General features: G+C 37.9%; 2 protein-coding genes and 1 pseudogene across 11 annotated transcripts; all 3 read left to right on the top strand.

The window, feature by feature from the left end:
* The first annotated feature begins 69 nt into the window (after nt 1-69).
* LOC126616072 (callose synthase 3) lies at nt 70-16,890 on the top strand. Of its 6 annotated transcripts, none has more exons than XM_050284039.1 (44): nt 70-207; nt 359-401; nt 569-789; nt 1,451-1,551; nt 2,608-2,729; nt 2,825-2,918; nt 3,280-3,390; nt 3,464-3,580; nt 3,729-3,821; nt 4,515-4,606; nt 5,058-5,184; nt 5,562-5,699; nt 5,914-5,990; nt 6,094-6,190; nt 6,626-6,748; nt 6,834-6,951; nt 7,476-7,810; nt 7,905-7,957; nt 8,099-8,159; nt 8,379-8,460; nt 8,544-8,593; nt 8,687-8,773; nt 9,270-9,404; nt 9,496-9,590; nt 9,721-9,808; nt 9,883-10,043; nt 10,193-10,316; nt 10,401-10,501; nt 10,585-10,723; nt 10,804-10,955; nt 11,384-11,493; nt 11,612-11,737; nt 11,859-11,927; nt 12,071-12,260; nt 12,342-12,498; nt 13,668-13,787; nt 13,990-14,108; nt 14,200-14,283; nt 14,508-14,620; nt 14,707-14,936; nt 15,053-15,850; nt 15,952-16,002; nt 16,139-16,324; nt 16,450-16,890. In XM_050284039.1, exons 3-44 carry the CDS (start codon nt 585-587, stop codon nt 16,696-16,698), a joined length of 5,880 nt encoding a protein of 1,959 aa, XP_050139996.1. In that variant the 5' UTR covers nt 70-207; nt 359-401; nt 569-584; the 3' UTR covers nt 16,699-16,890. The 6 variants fall into 6 exon arrangements, with proteins under 6 accessions (XP_050139996.1, XP_050139994.1, XP_050139991.1 ...); XM_050284037.1 differs by having other exon boundaries at nt 529-789; XM_050284034.1 differs by having other exon boundaries at nt 526-789.
* A 479-nt stretch (nt 16,891-17,369) lies between these two features.
* On the top strand, nt 17,370-19,240 carry LOC126615380 (callose synthase 9-like; annotated as a pseudogene).
* Nucleotides 19,241-20,534: 1,294 nt separating this feature from the next.
* On the top strand, nt 20,535-23,765 carry LOC126615811 (uncharacterized). 5 transcript variants are annotated; one of them, XM_050283716.1, is made up of 4 exons: nt 20,535-22,351; nt 22,897-22,925; nt 23,209-23,344; nt 23,436-23,765. In XM_050283716.1, the coding sequence occupies exon 1, from the start codon at nt 20,882-20,884 to the stop codon at nt 22,244-22,246; it is 1,365 nt and encodes a 454-aa protein (XP_050139673.1). In that variant the 5' UTR covers nt 20,535-20,881; the 3' UTR covers nt 22,247-22,351; nt 22,897-22,925; nt 23,209-23,344; nt 23,436-23,765. The 5 variants fall into 5 exon arrangements, with proteins under 5 accessions (XP_050139673.1, XP_050139671.1, XP_050139672.1 ...); XM_050283714.1 differs by having other exon boundaries at nt 23,144-23,344; XM_050283715.1 differs by lacking the exon at nt 22,897-22,925.
* The last annotated feature ends 612 nt before the right edge of the window (nt 23,766-24,377 follow it).

Here is a 24,377-nt window from a genome sequence, read left to right as displayed (position 1 = left end):
AAATTCGCTTTCGTGAGGAAGAGCATTCCAGCAGCAATGAGATATAGTAAGCTTTCTCTCTCTCTCTCTCTCTCTCCTCTCCTCTGCTCTCTCTCTCTCTCTCTCTCCTCCACCCTTTTGCTTTCCCTTCGTTTTAAGCTTAAACTTGCAGCATCCCCCCTCTCTATCTGCTTTCCAGTTTCTCTCTCCTAGGGTTTCTTCTCCACTGTAAAGCACTCATCTTTCTGCTGCTTTTGTAAAGCTCTTCCCTTTCCCACATTCTTTTTCCACTCGCATTCTCTATATTTTTACGTATTTTTTTTTCAAATTTTTGGTAATTATTAGCATTTAATCTCTCTCTCTCTCTTGCATGTTTCAGATGCTGGATTTCATGGCTTAGCTTCTCTTCTCCGGTGGTGACGGTAATCTCTCTCTCGCTATTTTTTATGTTTATTTAAGTTTGTAGCTTTATTTTTCTGTTATTTGTTCAAATTTTGATTTTTTTTTTGAAATTTTCTTTTTTGGTTGGAATTTTATATGTTTTAGTAGGAAGGACCAGTAGTGTGATTGAGCTCTGAAGTTTTGATAGGAAGTGAAGGAGGAAAATGGCGTCGTCGTCGAGAGGGGGTGGTTCGGAACAGCCACCTCAGCAGCCACTGCAGAGGCGGATAACCCGAACCCAGACCGCCGGGAACCTTGGGGAGACGGCATTCGACAGTGAGGTCGTGCCCTCTTCCCTTGTCGAAATCGCTCCCATTCTTCGTGTTGCCAATGAAGTCGAATCGCACAATCCTAGAGTTGCTTATCTCTGTAAGTTTTTCACTTTAGTGAGTTGCTTGTTTGGAATTGCGAATTAATGAGTTTTAAGTATTTATTTTCATCCGGGTCTGTTTCTTCATTTGCATTTTGGAGATTATTCAATTTTTGTATGCAGTTAGTACCTAACTAATGCTTAGGCAATTAAACTTAGCCTTTTTTTCGCATGATCGTTTATGCATTTTATGCTCGGTTTGATTGCACATGCACACACGGTTGTTTCTCTGCATAGGTGGATGTGTGGCTTCTTTGTAAGAGCGTTTTCCGTATCTAATAGTTACGAATGGAGGATTCATCTATGTATTGATGCTTTGGAGTTTGTCTAGTTATGTTAGAAGTCTGTTATATTTTTCAGAGATTCTATGTGTGCACGTTGCAAGGTCAGATTTGAGTTATGTTGTCTGATATGTGGTCCACTGTCTCATTAAAGTAAATATATAGTAACACACCTTTTCTTACACCTGTTGTGGCAATTAGAAATCGGTTTGAGAAACAAGGGCTGACTGATATTATTTGGTGGTTCTTTCTTTATATGAACCATCGTTAAAATATTCCACTAGGGCAATCTTGTTTCTTTCTTTTAAATGTTCCCAGTCTTGTTCTACTTTATTGTGTTGGCCATACGAGATATAATTCTGTGGTGGATGTTGTGTAGGTCGATTTTATGCCTTTGAGAAGGCTCATAGGCTGGATCCCACTTCTAGTGGACGTGGCGTTCGTCAGTTTAAAACTGCCCTTCTTCAACGTCTTGAAAGGGTATATGCTGAATTATTTAATTATCTTCATATAAAGCTCATAATTGTATATTTTCCCAGCTACAGCGATGCTTAGTCCTTTAAAAATTTGTTCCTTTGTATAAACTCAATTATTTTGTATCCTTGTACATAAAGTTTTTCACATCTCAGGATGAAAGCTCTTCATCATTTCTATACGCAGTTCTTTAGAAATTGGTTTCGTTGTATGAATCATCAGTTCTTTGTAGCCAACTATAGATCCCCTCTACTGAATTTCTTTCTTAACAAAGGGAAAAATGGAAAGCAAAATGATGTCTATGGGCTATTCTGATTTTGGGCTGAAACTTAGAAAGACTATGTCTTGCAGATCCATTGACTGATTAATTTGTAGTCATATTCTAAGCCAACTTTACTACCTTTTTAAATTTCTCAAGCTGACAAATTAAACTGCCATCTTTAGAGAAGTGGACGGTGCTTGCAGACATGTTTTGGTCTTAGTGGAAAATTTGCCCTAAGCCTTATTCATAGGGGGGGATTCTTTATCTTAGGCTCTGTGGAAGTAAACTTACTTTCTGTTTTCAAGTCAAATTGGTTTCTTTATTTTTATAACACGTTCAGGCCTGGAACATGTAAATCCCCTAAGAACTTTTTCAGTGCACTGTGGTTTCATGTCAAAGAACCATAAAGCGTAACATGAAAAAGTACTAATGAATTTATGTCAAAGTTAGGTAAAATTTCATACAGACTTGAACTTCTGTACGCTTTTTAGGTAACTATCATGGACCCTTTATTGTGTCGATCTGAGTTATACCGTTCAATAACCACACACACGCAATGCCAGGAAAATCTTGGTTTGAGAGCAGTGAGTCTGTTCCATGACCAAGTTGTTAGATCCACGAACCACTCCACCCAAAACTAGAAGCAAAAGTTGCTTTTCTGCGATGTTGATACTCTCTCTAATGAGATTAACATGGGATCTTAAAAACCTTATCAAAGCTAGTTGTTTCTAAAAACCAAAAGTTAGTTGTTTCTTGTTAGTGTTATCTGTTCTCTAAGCAAAGTTTTCTCTATTTTTCAGGAGAATGATCCAACACTCAAGGGAAGGGTTAAAAAAAGTGATGCACGTGAAATGCAGAGCTTCTACCATCAGTACTACAAAAAATATATTCAAGCTTTGTCAAATACTCATAAGGCTGACCGGTGGGTTTCATTGGAAGATTGTTGGTCTTGTTAGGGGGAGTGCTTAGTATAATTGCTCCTTGCTCTGTCTGATGGTGGTTTTTCCTTCTATACAGTGCACAACTTACCAAGGCATACCAGACTGCCAATGTTCTCTTTGAGGTTTTAAAGGCTGTTACAATGACACAATCTATGGAAGTTGATCGTGAGGTACAACTCTGTTACTCTTTCCATTTCTGATTTGTAAAGCTTTTCTTTTCCTTTCTCTTAGCACTTTATATAAAGGTTGTACCCAGTGCACAAGGCTCCCGCTTTACGCAGGGTCTGGGAGAGGTGAATGTCGGCTAGCCTTACCCCCATATTATGGAGAGGCTGCTCCCAAGTCTCGAACCCGAGACCTACCGCTCATGGGCGAAGGCACTTGCCATCGCACCAAGTGCGACCTCTCTCTCAGCACTTTATATGATGGCGATTATTTTTCCAGTGTCAAGATTTAACTGCTGTTGTATTGTACTAGTTTCCTGTGTGTTGGAGTGTTCTTTGGTAATGGACTTATGTTTGGTGCTTGCAGATTTTGGAAGCTCATGATAAAGTTACAGAAAAGACACAGCTTTTGGTCCCTTACAATATCCTTCCACTTGATCCTGATAGTGCAAATCAAGCAATTATGAAATATCCAGAGGTCTATTCTTATTATTCTTATTTGTACGTATACCTCCGCTTTCAATTTTACTCAAATGATATGTTGTTTGCAGGTACAAGCTGCTGTTTTTGCTCTTCGTAACACCAGGGGTCTTCCTCGGCCAAAGGATGACAATAAGAAAAACGAGGAAGACATTCTGGATTGGCTTCAGTCAATGTTTGGGTTTCAGGTAACGTAATTAGACAGCTTTTGCACCTTGAGAATACAGCTAAGGCCCTTGTGGCCCTATTTATTAATGCTACTCTTCTTCAGTTGGAATGCAATGCATTTCTTTTTTTTTTAACCAATATTCATTGACTGTCCTAATCAATTTTCAGAAGGATAATGTGGCAAATCAAAGGGAGCACCTTATACTTTTGCTTGCAAATGTGCACATAAGGCAGTTTCCAAAGCCTGATCAACAACCTAAGGTATGTATCTGGCATGGATGTTTGGCAGATGACATGAATATTGTCTAGTAGATGTGTTATTGTGAATCAGTATTGCCGTTTCACATTTTCCTAAAACAGTGTGAGGCCTCCTCATTGCTGACTATGCTACTGTCGAGTTTCCTTTAGTGAACCATTTTGAGTGCTATTATATGTGTTGCCAGCGGTCCACAGTAAAACCAAGAGTATTCTTTTTCTGCTCAACTAGAAAAATAAAGAATTAAAAGTTTTGGGTGCAAATCTATGAGGTACCCACCTTTCTTGAGTTGGGGAGGTGGTGTTTCTCAGAAACGTTGGTGGTTTAGCTGATGACACTCTCAAAAGCTAATTTTAGAATGCCACGATTCTTGCACTAATGTTGTTGCACTTAAATAAGGGGGACTTTCTTCTCAAAGGAGAAAACTCTTAGCTTTATGAACCATTTTATCTTAGATATGTCATAACTAAGTTATGGTGGGAAATGTTTAATATTTTTTATCTTCTGAATAGTTTGATTGAAACAGAATTTGTTTGACATATAAGATAACCAATTTGTGAAATTAGAATATATTAATGTATCCTCTGTCTTTTTCTGAAAAGTGCTGCAGGTAAAAACTTAATATTTGTGCTTTCTTGGAATTAGCAGAGATCTTTTCATCCTTGATTGTGTCATAATTCTGTACTTTTTTTGGTTAGTTGGATGATCGTGCATTGACAGAAGTGATGAAGAAGCTTTTCAAGAACTATAAAAAATGGTGCAAGTATTTGGGCCGGAAAAGTAGCCTTTGGTGAGATGTCTTGTACCAATGTCAATTGACTGATAATAGTTGCATACTTATCTTACTAAGCATGTAACCTGGAATTCAAATAAGACTGGTTATATTCCATAGTATAGTTGGGTGGGCATGATGCTCTTGGGTGTGTGTGTTCAAGGGGGCACAACTGATACAAGTCACAAATAAATGGTACTGCTCTATTTTATGTGGGTGATTGACACAGAAATGGAATATCATTTTATAATTAGGAAATTTCGTGCCCGTGTCTTAAACATTAATGTGAATGGGAGCGTATATTCTGCTTCTATCAGTTTTTTTCCCCAATTAATTGTCACTGCGTAAAGCTAGCCGACATTCACCTCTCCCAGACCCTGCGTAAAGCGGGAGCCTTGTGCACTGGGTACGACCTTTAATTGTCACTCTATTTAATTCGATGCTATTTTGGTTCTTTTTTTTCTTTCAGGTTACCAACAATACAGCAAGAGGTGCAACAGCGCAAACTACTATACATGGGTCTATATCTTCTGATATGGGGGGAAGCTGCAAATTTGAGATTCATGCCAGAGTGCCTTTGTTATATCTATCACCATGTATGCTTAGATGTAGTCTATTGTTCGTTACAAGTGCGACAATTCTATGGCATTTTTTCATTACCAATATTAAAATTACAATTTTCTTTCTCAACGATTCTCTTTCGGGGTCATTCAAATGGAAATTGGAATGGGAGTTTGCCTTCTTGATTCTGTCGTATTTGTAGGATTTTATGTTTGTTAATATTTTTATGTGAAAATTGTCTCTATATCAACAAAAAAAAAAAATGATTGATAGCATTCAAGTTGTAATAGCATGCTACATTTTTATTTATTTATTTATTTTTTTTTTTTGTGGATATGCTCTCATAGTCTCATAGAAGTTTTCTCTCCAATGCACATGAATGGGTGTTTATTTGTTTCATTTGTTTCTGTAGATGGCATTTGAATTGTATGGTATGCTTGCTGGGAATGTCAGTCCAATGACGGGAGAGAACGTGAAGCCAGCCTATGGAGGCGAAGATGAGGCTTTCTTGAGAAAAGTTGTGACTCCAATTTATGAAGTGATCGCAAAAGTATGTATTTTACGTAATTTTTTTTTATAATTTCAATAAATTTAAGAGTGGTACCTCAGTCCTAAAGAATGGCTTGCATCTTGCCTTTCTTAATCCTGCTGGGCAGGTAGGAAGAGCATCATGTTTTAGGGTGTCTTTCTAAAATAAAAGATGAATTTTTATTGTTGCATATTGCTTATATCTCATCATGTTTCTGTGATTTTGCTCTTGACAGGAGGCTGAAAGGAGTAAACGAGGGAAATCAAAGCATTCCCAGTGGAGAAATTATGATGATTTAAATGAGTACTTTTGGTACAAACATATAATTTCTCTCTCTATCTGTCTCTCTCCCCCTGGCCTCCCCCTACCATTCATTTGTATATCTCTAGTTCTTATGTTCTTTGTGAAACTGTAGGTCAGTGGATTGTTTCCGGTTAGGCTGGCCAATGCGTGCAGGTGCTGATTTCTTTTGCATGCCTATCGATCAGCGCCATTTTGATAAAATTAATGAGGTCAGTCATGCTTGTTTTACTCTTTCTTGTTACTGTCCCTTTCCATAATGAGAATCTGTATTTTTGGGAATTACACGTTTCTTTTGTGCAAGTTTAAATTGAAGTTAGTTCCGATTGAATGGAACTGCCTTCTAAGACATAGGAAGGAGAAAATAAAAATCAGCAACTAATAGTATTAGTAAAGTTAAGTGTTCGGTGAGTTTTTAAACTTGTTTCTGTTGCCTATTGGTGATAGATGAGCATCGATGTAGCTGACCATAACAGTTGAGATCATGGCTGAGATTGTGTTGAGTTTGTGATTGATAAGATTTTTTTTAATACTTTATTTGGAAATTTGTTTGGACACTGTTCTTGATAAGACTGATGATCATATTTGAAAAAAATCATATTTTTTTTCTCACCTGATGCATAACTTTTGCTTGATATAATATTCAGGATAAAAAGCCAGCTAGTGGAGATCGATGGGTGGGGAAAGTTAATTTTGTTGAGATACGATCATTTTGGCATATTTTTAGAAGCTTTGACCGCATGTGGAGCTTCTTTATTCTATGTTTACAGGTGCTGTCCATCCTTCCATGTGATCTTCTGTGAGCTGTACTTGATTCTATGACACTGTGCTGAAATTTACCTTTATTTTTATAAGGTTATGATAATTGTTGCTTGGAACGGCTCGGGGCAACCTACTGCATTATTTAATGGTGATGTATTCACGAAAGCATTGTCTGTCTTCATAACTGCTGCAGTATTGAAACTTGGGCAAGGTAATTAAATTTGTTATTAGGTGTTGGTAGCTGCAGTTCATTATTGTTCTCTCTGTTTTCTAGGCCTTTGTGTGCTACTGCTTCCCTTTTATGCAATACCTAAGTGTGATATTACTATGTTGAATTAGAATTTGATAGTTTCTTGACCTTGTTTTTGAATCCCACCACCCTCTTTGTTAATCAAGAAGTCTTGGAATACATGGTATGCACAAAAGTAATGTGTGCAATGGTGTCATTCATCTGGCCTATGAAAACGGCCATAATGATCTACTGTGATACCCTAGTCTGATTTTTCTGTAATCTTTCAAAAGATATTAAGATACTAACCTAGGCTACTAACAAGAAGCTACAGTTTCTTCATAATGGGCAACATAGGTGTAGAATTTGAATGTTGGAGTAGTTGATAAGACAATTTTTTACATATGGGTGTCAACAGGTCAATTGTTGCTATCGTGTATTCACTGTTCATTGTACCAAGTTGAAGTTGTTGAATTTTGATTGATTATTTTCCTTGACTTGTGCAGCGTTTCTAGATGTAATTCTTAGCTGGAAGGGTAGGCGGAGTATGTCATTCCATGTTAAGTTGAGATACATTTTGAAGGTCATCACAGCAGCTGGGTGGGTGGTAATTCTACCGATTACTTATGCATATAGTTGGAAAAACCCTCCTGCGTTTGCTCAAACTATCAAAAGTTGGTTTGGCAACGGTGGACATCAACCTTCTTTGTTTATCTTGGCTGTTGTTATCTACTTGTCACCAAACATGCTGGCTGCGGTGCTGTTTCTGTTCCCATTTATTCGTAGATTCCTTGAGAGATCAAATTATAAGATTGTGATGTTTATGATGTGGTGGTCACAGGTAAGTGGAACAGGTTCTGATATTTTTGTATGTATTTTGCATTTTTTTATCACCTAACATTTGCTGAATAGCCTGAATTCATTATTATTTGCAGCCTCGACTTTATGTTGGGAGGGGAATGCATGAGAGCACATTTTCCCTTTTCAAGTAAGAATCCGTTGATCCAAAGATAAATGGGATGGGACTGCCTTATCAAAAGAGAAAAAAGAAGATACATGCAAATGCTTCTTATCTGTTATCATTGTCTTCTATGTATAACCTGTGTTTCTGTCTGTTGAAACTATTCAGGTACACAATGTTTTGGGTACTTCTCATAATTACCAAGCTGGCATTCAGTTACTATATAGAGGTGTCTCCTTTAACCACATTGGACTTCTCTTTTTCTCTTACGGGTTATGTGTTAGTACATGAATCTTCAAAACAGTAAATGGTGGAATGGGAAAACTGGGTAGGGTATAAAACATAGCCTAATGCTTTCCATAGGGTATAAATCAATAAATGGGAAAACTGTAGTTTCTACTTCTGTTTTGTCCATTTGTTTGTTTCTGATGATTCTTTTCCTTTCCAGATAAAACCTTTAGTTGGTCCTACAAAAGCCATCATGAGTGTACGTGTAACCAATTTTCAGTGGCATGAGTTTTTTCCCCGTGGTAATATATCAAATGGCTTCTTTGCATTTAATGTTATCTCGTTCCTCAACATGTTGTTTATCATGTATTTATTTTCCTTGCAGCAAAGAACAATATCGGTGTTGTGATTGCACTCTGGGCTCCAATTATCCTTGTATGGTTTATATTGATTTCATAGCTGTTGTTTTCTTGTCATCCGGTCCAGTATATTGTAGATTCTTTCTTTCTTATGCTCAAATCCTTTCAGGTGTATTTTATGGATACCCAGATTTGGTATGCCATTTTCTCCACAATATTTGGAGGAATTTATGGTGCATTCCGTCGTCTTGGAGAGGTTAGTGGATTATTGATCAAAATAGCTCTTTAATTCTACTTTTCAAATTAGCTTCTTTTTAAGCTTCGTGTGTTTATTATTGATCAAACTACCTTTTTTTCTGCTGCAAGAGTTGAGGTTTTTGGTTTGTCTATACAAACTGCATGAAGTTCTGAAGTCTTACATGATTTAAAGTTACAAATTATACATGATTTGCAGTTCTGATGGTCTATACAAACTGAAAGAACTTCATGTAAGACTTCATGAAGTTCTGAAGAGTAGAATTTAAATTTCACCTTTCACATTTAAATGTGATGTATGTATAATATGTAGCTCTTTCTTTTCTATACCTATATCTCCTTATTTTTATGCTTTCCAGGGGCTTAAACATGATAAATCGTTGCTGCATTTAACATTATTCTTTATGATTTTTGAACTAATTCTTCTCCATTCTTTTAGAGTTGTATAAAAGATTGTGTTTGCAAGATTTTAGTGCTTATTCTTAAATTGGTTGCAGATTCGAACATTAGGAATGCTGAGATCTCGTTTTCAATCACTTCCTGGTGCTTTTAATGCACGTTTGATTCCTGCGGAAAAGAGTCAACCAAGGAAGAAAGGACTGAAGGCTACTTTGTCTCGCAACTTTGCTCAGGTTAACTTTGTTTTCTTTATGTAAAATTTGTAACTGTTATTTTCCTTTTCCATGGGGTTGTATTAATTTACTAATGCTTCAATTCTTCCAGGTTGAAGTCAACAAAGAGAAAGAGGCGGCAAGATTTGCTCAATTATGGAACAAGATAATAAGTAGTTTCCGAGAGGAGGATCTTATAAACAATAGGTTTTCTGGCGATGGATATTTTTTTATTAGATTTCTTGCAGTAGTTCAATGTTATGGTGCTGCATCTTTTCCAGGTTCTTTCCGTAGTGTTCTTTCTTTTGGTTGTGTGCTAAGGTTTCTTAATTCTCAGGGAGATGGACCTTTTGCTTGTTCCTTATTGGGCTGATCGTGATTTAGGCCGCCTTACTCAGTGGCCTCCATTTTTACTTGCTAGCAAGGTTAGTTTTAGCGTACTTCTTAGGAAAGTTTCGAATCCCTATATGCACATAGTGATTGTGTGTGTACCGATCAGATCCCGATAGCATTAGACATGGCCAAGGACAGCAATGGCAAGGATAAAGAGTTGAAAAAGAGGATTGAGGCTGACAATTACATGTCTTGTGCTGTTTTGGAATGCTATGCTTCATTTAGGAACATAATCAAGCTTCTGGTTCAGGGAGAACGTGAGAAAGAGTAAGTTTTTTTTTATTTTTTATTATAAGAAGCATTGCCTTATAACATTGGAGAAAATAAAACTTCATCTAAGATTTGTGCACAATTTTCAACTAGTAAGAATTAACTTTTCGCATACCACTTGCTAAGCTAAATTAATTGGATTTCAGGGTTATAGATTATATATTTTCTGAGGTTGAAAAGCGCATAGAGGTGGGTGACCTGATGGTTGAATACAAGATGAGTGCTCTTCCTAGCCTCTATGATCAATTCGTTAAGCTCATCAAACATCTGGTAAGATTTTAGATTTGGTTTAGCATATAATTTTCTCAGCCAGTTTGATGAATGGTCTTAACCAAGTTTGCTTGAGTTTTGCAGCTGGACAATAATAAGGACGAAAGGGATCAAGTTGTGATTCTGTTCCAGGACATGCTGGAGGTAGTGACTAGAGACATAATGATGGAGGACCATATATCCAGGTATCACATTGTGATGTGATTGCATAGTATTTTTTATTTACATATTCAAGCGTTACTTACGTTGTTGTCATTTTTATGTGTAGTTTGGTAGATTCAATCCATGGTGCCTCTGGCTATGAAGGGATGATGCCCCTTGATCAACCTCAACAGTATCAGTTGTTTGCGTCTTCTGGGGCTATCAGATTTCCTATTCAACAAGTAACAGAGGCGTGGAAGGAGAAGGTGTGCCATTGGTAGAGAGATGATTACAAATTTTAAGCTTCAGTAAATCCTGTAATCCTCAATAATTACCTTTTTGGCAGATTAAGCGTCTTGATCTTTTGCTTACGACAAAAGAGTCTGCCATGGATGTACCGTCCAACTTAGAAGCTAGAAGGCGGATTTCGTTCTTCTCAAATTCATTGTTTATGGACATGCCTCCATCACCAAAAGTTCGCAATATGCTCTCTTTCTCGTACGTTATCTTTGCCTTCGTTTATCCTTTATTTATTTTAAAAAAAAATCATATATGAATTAGTTTGTTTTTTTGGTGAAATTTACAATGATGTGTTTTTCAGTGTAATCCAGTTTGTACTTTTCGGACCTTGTAAAAATGAGGGAGGGAGGGAGGGGAGGGGAGGGTTACAGTGACCATGACATTGAGTCTTGAGAATTTAGAAATCTTAAGACTATGGTAAAGGCATCTCTGCAAGCCGAGCTCTGAGGTCGATACATGGTTGGTCAGAAGTTTTATAGGAAAGGTTTCCGTAAAATGAAAAACTTGCTGAAACTTTGCAAATTAGATGATGTGCAGGACTTGGTATATTCTCAAGTGTTTGTGTGCCATACGATTGTTACTCTCTTTGGTTGTACTTGCTTCTAAAGTAATAATTTTTCTTGTAGTGTTTTAACTCCTTACTACACCGAGGAGGTTCTGTTTTCATTGCGTGATTTGGAAGTGCCAAATGAAGATGGGGTTTCAATTCTCTTCTACTTGCAAAAAATTTACCCAGGTTTGTTTTTGTTAATAAATTTTCCCAGGTTTATTGTTTGTACTCTCTGAGATTTCAAGCTAATGTATTGTATTTCCTATAGTACTTAATTCTCTACTGATTCTCTGTTGGCAAACAGATGAGTGGAACAATTTTCTTCAGCGTGTCAATTGCACTAGTGAAGAGGAGCTTAAAGGATCAGATGAATTGGAAGAAGAACTTCGCCTTTGGGCATCATATAGAGGGCAAACTTTGACCCGTACTGGTATCTCTCCACCTATGTGCTGATATTTTGGACATGCGTTTTTAAAGCATAATGATGGCAAGATATTTTTTATGGACATTGTTCTACTCTGGTATTTACTAAATTTCGTAACTGGTGGTAGTAAGGGGATTGATGTACTACCGGAAAGCTTTGGAGCTTCAGTCTTTTCTCGATATGGCCCAAGATGATGGTACCTAATTTTTATATCATTTTATTTTATATAAATTTCCTATTTTGCATAACATTGGGTTTTACACTTCTTTTGAAGTGAGATATAATGAAAGCTAATAAAAGTATGGTTTGCTGTACACGTGGCTTAATATCACCTTCCAGATTTAATGGAAGGCTATAAGGCCATAGAATTGAATTCTGAGGATCAATTAAAGGAAGGCAGGTCACTGTGGGCACAATGTCAAGCCGTAGCTGATTTGAAATTTACATATGTGGTATCATGCCAACTATATGGGATACACAAGCGATCTGGTGATCCTCGTGCGCAAGACATTCTGAGGCTTATGACAACGTATGTTTCTGATAGTATTATTATGGTGGTATTTTCTGATTGTCATAACTTTTAATTGGTGGTTGTATTTTTGTGCAACAGATATCCATCACTACGTGTGGCATATATTGATGAGGTTGAGGAGCCTAGCAAAGATAGTTCCAAAAAGATGAACCAAAAAGTTTATTACTCTACTCTAGTCAAGGCTGCTCTACCAAAGTCAATTGATTCTTCAGAGCCCGTACAAAATCTGGACCAAGTAAGCTTTATAATCTACACTTATGAATTTTAGTCCGTGAATGGCATTGTATTGTATTGTAAGGCATGTTTCGTTGAATGTTTGATCCTTAATGGCCATATCGATATTAGAACCTATGTGGTGTTGAGTTTCCTTTGATGTTGGTAAGGAACTGAAAGTTTTCATTGTTGAGAACTAAAAATACTGGAGTCTGACTGAGGAGAAGGACATCTGTCTTGGGCCTATTGGCTGTCAAGTTATGACTGAAAACCTACTTCTGAAACTTGACATGTCCCAAGGAGTGGAGGGTGGCAAGGGCTCTGACTGCATGCCTGGTGATGAATGAGTGACGGATAGGCAGTGGTTTGGTATATGGGAGATAATGAAATGTATTTATTATATCTGAAAGGCTTTTAATAAAGCACAACCATAATTATGGTACAAACCTAAAACTAAAAAGTAACCTAATTTAGGGAACTGCTTAAGAAAGTTAGGACACCAGCTGGCTTAGAATCCTAATTTCAGTATATGTTTGTGACATAGATAGTCTGTGAAGCAAATAAGTTTTATTTATGATAGAAACAGATTAGGATTATATATCCGTCTCAACGGTAGATTAATTCATTTTTGTTCTCACATATTTTGAACATTTGAAAGATGTATTATTTTTTAGGGGAATTGCTCATTGTCGTTTAAGGTAAATAAGGACTAAGGTTTGTAGCTTGTGAACGGTGGGGAGGTGGTACCCTTATGAAAAATGCTTCTATTTGGGCTTTATTTGTGGGCATCTGTAGATTGGGAATTTAGGCAGTTCATTTCTGTTTTTTATCAGATTGGTCAACGGCTGTTTTTACTTTTATTGAGATGCTGTATCATTCCTGTTTTAGAGTGAATTTTGTAGATTCCATGTATTGGTTTTGTTTTAGAAGTGGACTCCTTGTTCACTTAATTTGTACCTTTTTTAGTTTGTGACAGTTTTGTTTCATATTTAAATGCAAATTGTGGAACAGATGTATTTTTATGTGGTTAGTCCACTGTTTTAACCTTGTCTGCACAGGTATTTTGAATTTTTGAACTGTTATCCTTGAGCAGGCCATGTCACATATAATTGTATCTTATTTGCTTTTTAGGTTTTGTCATCTTTGAAATCTTAACATCCTTTGCTAAATTGTACTGTTATCTATGCGCAGGTAATTTATCGCATAAAGCTTCCAGGACCTGCTATTTTGGGTGAAGGAAAACCAGAGAATCAAAATCATGCCATTATTTTCACACGTGGAGAAGGTTTGCAAACAATTGATATGAACCAGGTATGGTGGTTGTTATCAAATGACTGATTGATCCAGGATTTTACTTTCCTGGGAGCAAGCTTAGACAATGATGATTGACTGGACTAATAAGTTTTTGAAGTACAAAAAGTAAAAATGTTGGAGGATAACATGTTAGTTCATTACTTTTGCAAGGTGCCTGTATCCCAATGTGCAATGTTAATTAATCTGACCCATCTTGTAGGATAACTACATGGAAGAAGCCTTGAAGATGAGGAATTTGCTGCAAGAATTTCTCGAGAAGCATGATGGGGTGAGGCATCCTACAATTCTTGGACTTAGGGAGCATATATTTACTGGAAGGTAGGTGTTGTGTTGTTACCAAGGGCGTATTGCTGTATAACAAACTGACGATGGCTAGGTATCACTAACATTCTTTCCTGATCCGATCCAGTGTTTCTTCTCTAGCTTGGTTCATGTCAAATCAGGAAAACAGTTTTGTCACTATTGGTCAGAGACTGTTGGCCAATCCTCTCAAGTAAGTTATATTATCTCATAATGTCCACTTTAAATTTTGGGAAAAGAAAAACTTGAAACGAAAAATCCTGGCATACAAATATTGTGTACTGGTTATTATCGTGTGCACGAGTGTGTACTTGCATTTGTTTAATTCCTTTACCTTTTTCATTTTTTTTTCAGTTTGCTAATTTTATGATTTTACCATTCCGAAGTTTTTCTGTTTTAATATTTCTGCTCATCCAGGGTTCGATTCCATTATGGTCATCCGGATGTGTTTGATAGGCTCTTTCACCTTACCAGAGGGGGTGTCAGTAAAGCATCCAAGGTTATCAATTTGAGTGAAGACATATTTGCTGGTAAGTTGAAGGCATTTGAGTGAACATTATCCGTTATCACAATTTATCAGTGGGCAATTATATTCTAATTATGGTATGGGGTTCAGGCTTTAATTCCACACTCCGTGAAGGCAATGTAACTCATCACGAGTACATACAAGTTGGGAAGGGAAGAGATGTGGGCCTTAACCAGATCTCTATGTTTGAAGCGAAAATAGCTAATGGAAATGGGGAGCAGACACTCAGTCGAGATATATACCGACTTGGACACCGTTTCGACTTTTTCCGAATGATGTCTTGCTATTTCACCACAATTGGTTTCTACTACAGTACTCTGGTACGTTGATCTTTAGTTTTGGTATCAAATGTTATGTACTTTGGTCTTTAAGAATTAAGAATAATATTAGGTATTTAGTCAAAAGTTCTGAACACGGAAGTATGTTTTTCTGGCAGATAACTGTGCTGACTGTGTACGTCTTCCTTTATGGACGCCTTTATCTGGTTCTTAGTGGACTTGAAGAGGGTTTGAGTACTCAACGAGCAATTCGAGACAACAAGCCTCTTCAAGTAGCTCTTGCGTCTCAAGCATTTGTTCAAATAGGATTTTTGATGGCGTTGCCTATGTTGATGGAAATTGGTTTGGAGAAGGGTTTCCGAACTGCACTAAGTGAATTCGTATTGATGCAATTGCAATTGGCCCCGGTATTTTTCACATTTTCACTTGGAACGAAGACCCACTATTATGGAAGGACATTACTTCATGGTGGTGCGAAATATAGATCTACAGGACGTGGGTTTGTGGTTTTCCATGCCAAATTTGCTGACAACTATAGGCTCTACTCCCGCAGCCACTTTGTTAAGGGCATTGAGCTCTTAATTTTACTTGTCGTGTACCAGATCTTTGGTCATACTTATAGAAGTGCTGTTGCGTACATTTTGATCACTGCATCTATGTGGTTTATGGTGTGTACCTGGCTCTTTGCTCCCTTTCTGTTCAATCCGTCTGGTTTTGAGTGGCAAAAGATTGTTGATGATTGGACGGATTGGAATAAGTGGATAAGCAACCGTGGGGGTATAGGTGTTCCACCTGAAAAAAGCTGGGAATCATGGTGGGAGGAGGAACAAGAGCATCTCCGATATTCTGGAAAACGTGGTATTGCAGCTGAGATACTGTTATCCTTACGGTTCTTTATCTATCAGTATGGGCTCGTATATCACTTGAACATTGCAAAGCATACCAAGAGTGTTATGGTAAATAATTAACCTGGTCACTCTCTAAATTTCCTTTTTCTTTTCTTCTTTCGATGTGCCAATTGTGAACTTATTGTTATATTAAATTTACTTGGTAACAGGTCTATGGCATTTCGTGGCTGGTGATCGTCCTTATTTTGTTCGTTATGAAGGTGAGTGTCAAGTTTGCATAATTATTGATATTTACGTAAAGGCCACAATGTAAGGTTGACTGACAAAATCATATTCCATTAATATTGTTTGTATGTTTTTCCTTTGTGGAACTTAATTGTTTATGTTTCTCTCCAGACTGTATCTGTTGGGAGGCGAAAGTTCAGCGCAGATTTCCAACTTGTGTTCCGGCTGATCAAGGGACTAATATTCATAACTTTTGTGTCCATTTTGATCACTTTGATTGTGTTGCCTCACATGACCCTGCAGGATATCATCGTCTGCATTCTTGCTTTCATGCCAACTGGCTGGGGAATGCTTCTGGTGAGTGAATGCTCCCGTCTTGCTTTAATTTAATTCAGTATCACACATCCACCCCGTATAGCAACGATGCATTTCTTTGTCCTTGAATTTCCTAATGCGATTTTGTGTTCCCCGTCTCTTGTCAGATTGCACAAGCTTGCAAGCCTGTTGTGCACAGGGCTGGTTTATGGCCATCGGTTCGGACTCTTGCTCGCGGCTTTGAGATAGTTATGGGTCTCCTTCTATTCACCCCGGTTGCATTCTTGGCCTGGTTTCCCTTTGTTTCTGAATTCCAGACTCGTATGCTCTTCAACCAAGCATTCAGCAGAGGTTTGCAGATTTCTCGTATTCTTGGTGGGCAACGGAAGGATCGCTCATCCCGGAACAAGGAGTAACGTTACGAGTAACAAGAGCAACATTCGAGCTAATTTTTCGATCGCTTCGCTACCATTGGCAGACTTAGCTAAACAATATCTGCTTCATGTGTTGTAATTACTAGTGTGTTTGGGTTGCGTTTTTGTTACTTGCACCTGACCGACCTGCTACCTCGTCAGTTTTCAGATCTTATTAAGATGCATTTAGATTTAGTTAAAGGGCAACAAGATACTGTTTTTTAAGCAAGTGGTGGATGATTTTAGTGGATATGGTCTTCCGTTTTAACTTGTTACATAACGGGTTTAAATGCAGGGTGTGATCAAGACCATATCCATTAGACCATGCGAGCATGAGACCGTCATGTTTGTATTATATTGACAAAAAAAAAATCATTTTTGCGGAGGATTAGATTTAAAGAGAGAAATTGTGTAAATTGCTGCAATTTACAAACTTGAAGGTGCAATCTGAAAAAAATTAAAACCTTATGACCAATTTTGAAAGTCACCTAAAATCCAAAGGCTATAAAGGAATTAAAGATGATTGCCGATTTTTTTTCTTTCAAACTACTAACTCATTAACGTTCTCGCTAAAAAAAATGATTACACTTAAAAAAAAGTATTAGTGATAATTCCAAACAAAATATTGATATTTTTTTCTTTAAAAAAACAGATCAGCTAGTAGCTTTGCAATGATGGTCTACTTTTTCGGAACCGAAAAAGCTCATAGAAGCATTTTTACTCTCGCGTTGGCCAAATGCGTTTTACTTTTAGATTAGAAAATGTGGTGGAAATAAATAAGAAAAACATGTTGCCCTATTTTTAGGGGTGGTAATAACGTTGTTAATCCACGAGAGTTTTCTTCTCCCCGTCAAATAAAGAATGTTGTAGCCTTTTGTCCTTGTTTTACCTCCTCAATTACTGTCTCAGTGAAGTGCGCTTTCATTGTTTTTTTTTTTGGGTGCTCTATTGTGTTGTTTTTTGTATTCCCTTGTTTATGTTCCTGAGATTTCATCTGCAGGCACGCATTCGGACTTTGGGAGGAAGGATTGCAGTGACAATTTTGAGTCTGAGATTCTTTATCTTCCAGTATGGCATTGTCTACAAGCTAAATGTGAAAGGAGACAGTACATCATTGACGGTAACAGTTTGTTGTATTTCAATATGGCCTTCTTCTCATTCCTTCAAAATGCATCCTATTTTCCTGTACTTTACCTATTGCACTTCGTTGTCTATCCCGGGTTCACCAATTTCTGGGGCTGTATATAAGTTGATGCAAATGGCTTGAAAACCCTCTTAAAGTGTTAGGAAAACTAATGAAAAGGGCTTGAAAACTTTGAGTTTTAACGATAAAGATAAAACACAAAGGATAAAGTGAATAGTACCAGGTTTGACTTTTTAGTGTAAAAATGTCGTTTTTCATTAAAGTGAACAGTACCGCGAGCTTTTCGTTCAAACTCCCATAGGTGTATGGCCTCTCGTGGGTTGTTCTGGCAGTGCTTATAGTCCTTTTCAAGGTGAAGACTAATTAGCGATAGCATCTATTGCGGCCAAAATTATGTGATGCAAGTCCTGTTTGCATGTAATTAATAATTTTTTCGCTTTGGTTTCACAGGTGTTCACCTTCAGCCAGAAGTTATCTGCTAACTTCCGGCTTCTGCTGCGTGTCATTCAAGGTGTATCCTTCTTGTTGGCGCTTGCTGGTTTAGCAGCTGCAGTTAAATTTACGGATTTGTCAATTGCAGACGTTTTTGCTTCAATTTTAGCTTTTATATACCCACTGGCTGGGGAATTCTTTCTGTAAGTCTTTTCATTTCCCGTCCTTTTCTTTCTTTCCTTACTAAGCCGCTCTCTTTCATGTTACTTTGGTAACAATTACTGTTGAATTAGATTTGAGCACTCGTCCATTCGTTCACAATTTGTAAGAAAAATAAATTGGAACAAATCGTGTTCATGTATTGCGCGTAAACAATTTTCGTTCAATATATTTTAGCCTGACCGAATTACTTAGGGAACCGATAGTGTAATTCAGGAATTAGTTGAGTATGTCTGTATCAGTAATGCCCTCTTCCTCCGATTTATATTGACATTAATCTGTCTGATGTTTTCCAGATTGCTATAGCTTGGAAATCCTTGATGGAAAAGATTCGCTTGTGCAAGTCCATTCGTTCCATTGCCCTTCTATACCACGCTGGGATGGGGATGCTCATATTCATACCCATTGCACTATCCTCCTGGTTCCCATTTGTATCGACATTCCAAACGCGGCTCATGTTCAACCAGGCTTTCGCCCGAGGGTTGGAGATCTCTCTCGTCCTTGCTGGAAACAACCCCAATACCGGAATATAGTAACCGAGTTTCTTCGTTCCCTTTATGCATCAGTGCAAGTAGCTTAGTGTTTCCTGGTGAACTTAGGGATAGCGTGTGATCTAGCTAACCAATCATGTATCCGTAACTTCCATTTTTGAGATGATGTATATAGTTATGTATATCATTGATCGTGTATGGGGAGCGTATATCGATTCTATATCCAGTTTTTTGCAGCCGATCGATTAATGATTTTCGAGATTTTGTGGCCTGAAGCACTGCGTGAGCGCTTTCTTCTTTGAATCTTCGTTTTTTTTTATTTATTTATTTTTATATTCGGGTTCGGGTATTACATGAACGAACTCGAAATCTCATTTACGTAGCAAATGTTAACCATGTTTGCCAATGTTCTTGCACCTGTTCTCGCCATATGCAAGGGTGAAAAGATCATTATCAAGGCAGTGAAACTTGTGTGTTACGTTAACCATGCTTGAAATGACGTTTTCGTCCTTTTACATGAGGGGCACACGTGAAATTTAACAAACATATTTCAGTATGGATTGAAATTGATAACAAAGTTATCACGAGGGTATTATTAAAAGTTTATTCACCACAAAACTGGCATTGAGCTATGATCCCTGAGAAATTTTTTTAGCGCTGACATCCTGTTTCAATACGTTAGGTGGCATAATTTGGTCAAAACTTGAAAAAAAAAATTCAAAAAAATTGTAATATTACACTTTGTATATCTGGCTGCGTTTTTGGCACATCAAGAAATCTCTCGATCTTAACTACATGAATGATTAACGCAATTTAACCGGTCGAAAAAGTATACAGATAGACAAACTAGGAGTAATTTCGGTAAACATGTCGTGACGCAAAAGCTGAACTTCTTAGCCGTTTTCCTTCATAACAAAAAAGATGTTGATGGCGTTAGGGGAGAGAGAGACATGAAAGACAGGTGGAGAGAGATGAGTGGTTGACAAAGCTTTGTGATAAAAAAAGAAGGTAAACATCACAAGGACTCAATCGAAGCCACACACCGTCAAAAAATATTCTCATGCGAACAAGGACTTTGTAATCCCAAGTTTACACACAACCTCATCACCAAGCAAAGGTTTCTCCTCTGGATAACGTGGACTGTGAGATTAAATATCGCTAGACTAAATGATTATGAGGATATGAAAATTTGCTCAAATTTCAACTTTCGAGTAATGCAATCCTTAATTCCATGTTTTAAGTTGTAAATCTGGTCTTCACGTCTCGATTTAATAGTTAATACAAGAGCTATTATTGACACGGCCTGGTCTAGTAAATGTTTTAATACAAATGATTTGATATTTAAAAAAAATAAAAATTTCAACTATTTATATTATAACACTTATTGCGTTAAGCTATATTCTCGATACACTGAAAAATAACATCTGCCAGATCTTCGGCCAACACGTGTCAATCGATCTGGACCTTCCATTTCTTAAAATCTGATCGTACGGCCTACTGGCGCAGTCTGCTCCTATAAATACAAACCCACGCGGACTGTTTAGCCTCCTAACGGCTTCGATCCCATCGATTAGCTCTGACGATTTCTAGAGAGAGACAGAAATCAAATCATAAACAAAAAGGAAAATCAAATTCTTCGAATTTTCCTTTATATTCTGAAATTTAATTTTTTAAGAAGGAAAATTGCAATCATCTCTCTGTGGGAGGTTTAAGATCGAGAAGTTGGATTGGAATCAATCGGATTTCTAGGGTTTTGATATCGGAATTGGGGTTATTTTTTTAGCGATCTGATTGACGGTCTGGATTGATCGGCATCGAATAGGTAACGGACGAGTTTTTTTGAATTTTGAGATTTGGGATTCTAGGGTTTGTGGAGTTTCCTTCGAAATTGGGGGAAACGATGAACGATCAGTCAAAGCTGATGAATCGAGCGCCGCCGATGATGAGTTTGAGCCAAGCTCAAGTGATGAACCAGCCGCTGCCACAGATGATGAGTCAGCCGCAGCCGCAGATGATGGCACCGTCGTCGCAGGCCATGGCGGTTCAGCAGCAATCTCAGTTGATGATGATGAAGAGTCAGTCTCAGCCGATGATGATGAATCGGAACTACAAGGCTTGGCCTCAGCCGCAGCCTCAATTCGCTGCCCAAAAGCCGCCGCCGTCGAATCTTGGGCGTAACAATTGGAAAGGCAAGAAGGGCGGAGATAAGAGGAGGATGGACAAGAATGTCCCCAATTTGCCGCTGAGTGGTCAGACCAGCGGAGGAGGAGGAGGCGGAGGAGGAGGGTACATACCGCCGACGCTTCACGAGTTACAGTCTCAGAATCGAATGAAAGCCCGGAAATTTTACCCGAAAAAGAAGTTTAACAATAGGTTTGCGCCTTACGCCCCAAGGAACACGACGTCGTTTATTATTAGAGCGAAGAAGGCCGGCGGCATAGCCTCGCTGGTTTCACCTTGTGCCGTAACTCCGGCTGTTCTGCCCACGCCCATGTTCTCGCCTTCGAGCGAGGTCTTGGGAGATATGGCGAAAGAGGAGTGGGGTATTGATGGCTATGGGTCAATGAAAGGGTTGATTCGGCTTCGGTCACCTGGAAATGATGACGAGGAGGGTGGTGGCGGATCGAGTGAGAGCGATGTGGAGGAGCATGTGGAGGTGGAGAGGAGGTTGGACCATGACTTGAGTCGGTTCGAGATGGTGTACCCGAACTACAGCGGGGTTGAGTATAACAATGCTTTGGAGAATAGGGTGGATGATCAGGATACTCATATTGCTCAATTAGAGGAAGAGAATCTGACCTTGAAGGAGAGGCTTTTCTTGATGGAGAGGGAGTTGGCGGATTTGAGAAGGAGGATGCAGTTCATTGAGAAGAGGTACCATGTGATGGGGGAGGTCAATGAAGAGGTGGTGGAAAATGGATCTGAAAATGATAGTGATGGAGGGTCGGATGCCCCTCATATGGGTACAGAGGGTGAGAGCAATCCTGAGATGGTAGAGTATGTGTCGAGAGATGGAGGAAGCAGAAGTGTTGGCCCATTGGCCGAGGATGAAATTGTTAGGGATGTTGATGTAGGGATGGAAGAATATGTGCCCGATGAAATGATTTTGAAGGTAAATGAGGCGAATGATGAAACACGAAATGAGTTTGTAGGTAACGAAGAGGTTGAGGAATTTAAGAGTGAGCTTACCCCAGAAGAACTAATTGGAAATAAAAATGAGGTTGAAGATAAGAAAGTGAAGGATGAAGTCGAGTCAAGAATGTGACTGAGTTAGTGCAGGGTGAGCTGAATGCAAAGAAGGATGAGGAGATGGGAATTGCGTGCCCGGAGAAGAGCATTGGCGACGGTGACTAATCTGTCCCGCGTTAATGTAAGTTGTTACTGAACAGATAAACATTACCCTTTCAGTCGTTGATCATGAAACATCTGGATATATGCACTCTATGTAGATTAGCATTATATTTCATTTTTTCTTTGTATTTTCGTTTCAATCGTGTTGGTGGGAAAGAGAGGATGAACTGGTGGTGTTCTCAATTTTCTGCCCAATTCCAACCTAATAATATCAGTAGGGATTAGGTTGTAGGTTTTATGTCTCCTTGGGTTGGGGTGTTAGAGTTAGTTTTCAGGTTCATTCTGTTAGAGGATATGACTCTGTATTGCTGAATGTACTCGCTATAAAGTTTGAAATGGACCTACGAATTTTTAGGGTTAATCTAATGCCTGTTATGTACTGAAAGTTCAATTTCTTAATGTCATGCACTTGTAGAAACATTTGCACTTGTGTTTAATCAGCTGCGTTTGAGGTTATATGATAAATAGTCCTTTCCTGCACTATATTACACTAATGTACTTGAATGCGTCGACTGACGTGTTTTAACTTTGACTTGCGTTTGCAATTCCTAATTGTGATCCAAGGAGGACTCTTCTCTCTTCAACCTATATTGGTAAGACTGCTGATTATGTAATTGTAAATATTCAACTACACTTAAAATGCTCTGATGCTGTGATCGAAGACAGGTCTGTCTTAAAATTGGAACTTGAAACTTAGCTATCTGTGTGCTGATGGTCAGTAGCATTCCTTGCGGTTCACCTGTATTTTTGTATGGAAGTGACTTACTCTCCTTGCTTAAATCTTCTGTATCGCACGTGATGGTGGCTCCAGCCGCGCAGTTTGAAGTCTTCAGCCTCTTTGACGACGCTGAATTTGCACTTTTGCTCGTTTTGAAGGGGATGAATTCGCGCGTTGGAAATTCAAAAGTTCCACGCATGGATGTCAAAAACCAGTACAAGTGGGAGTCTACGAGGAACAAGACTTGATTGTAGGTTGACAAAGCTGCTGCATCACTACATAACCATCCTGGGGGTAAGAAAAATGCTACTGATTTTGGCTTCTCTGTTTCACTCGATGTTTCTTTAATCTGCTCACTTTCCTTTTGCATCAATTTCCCAAGCAGAGCCTTCTGGGAATGTTTTTGCAGACGAGAAGATGGCTGCTCGGAGCATAGCTCTTCCTTGTTCGAACATCAATTTTTTCACGAATATTACTCGAGTAACTTCTGGTTGAGGTTCATCTGGCTTATTGATGGTAAAAGCCCATTTGCTTCAGTCTGAAGCGGACGGACCAAGTATTCTGAATCACTCATTTCAAATCTTATTGCCCCAATTAATCCAACTCACTGGCTCATGTTTTTTTTTCAAGAAAAATGCAATATTTTTTATTTTTGCAAAATATTTTTCATCATGATTAAGAAAAACTTTATAAGAATTTGAAAGTTGTTTGACCATTTATTGAGCAATAAATGTATTTATAATATAATATCTAACAAAAATTGAAAATAAATGAATTGATAGTGCGGTGAAAACAATATCAAAATGAGATTCCAAACTCAAGAATGTCAAGAAAAAACCTTCCTTGAATTTTCAAAACGTCATTGTGTGGTGCGGGTGAAGGCAAATAGATTTTATGATATTTGTACAAATTTGCAAAGCTGTCTAAAAATTGTGTGAAGGTTTGTCCACACTTTTTGAGGAATGTGCAATTTTTTTATTTTTGGGAAATATTTTGTCACGATTAAGAAATTTTTTTAAGGCATCTGGAAGTGGTTTTACTTTTCCATTTATTAAGCAACAAATATATTTTTAATATAATATTTAATCCAAAAACTGAAAAATAAATGGATTTTTTTAAGTGGGGCAAAAACAATATCGAAATGGAATTTCAAACTCAAGAGTATCAAGAAAAAAACTCTTATCTGAGTTTTAAGAAACATCAAGGTACGGTGATGGTGAAAGTAAATAGATTTTATGAAAATTTTTTGTACGAATCTGCAAAACTTGATGGTTAGTCCACATTTTTTTTATTGAGAAAAATACAAATTTTTTATTTTTGCGAAATA

This window comes from Malus sylvestris, chromosome 3 (genome assembly GCF_916048215.2).
Source record: "Malus sylvestris chromosome 3, drMalSylv7.2, whole genome shotgun sequence".
Taxonomy (NCBI): domain Eukaryota; kingdom Viridiplantae; phylum Streptophyta; class Magnoliopsida; order Rosales; family Rosaceae; genus Malus; species Malus sylvestris.
This window is presented reverse-complemented; position numbering and strand designations above follow the sequence as displayed.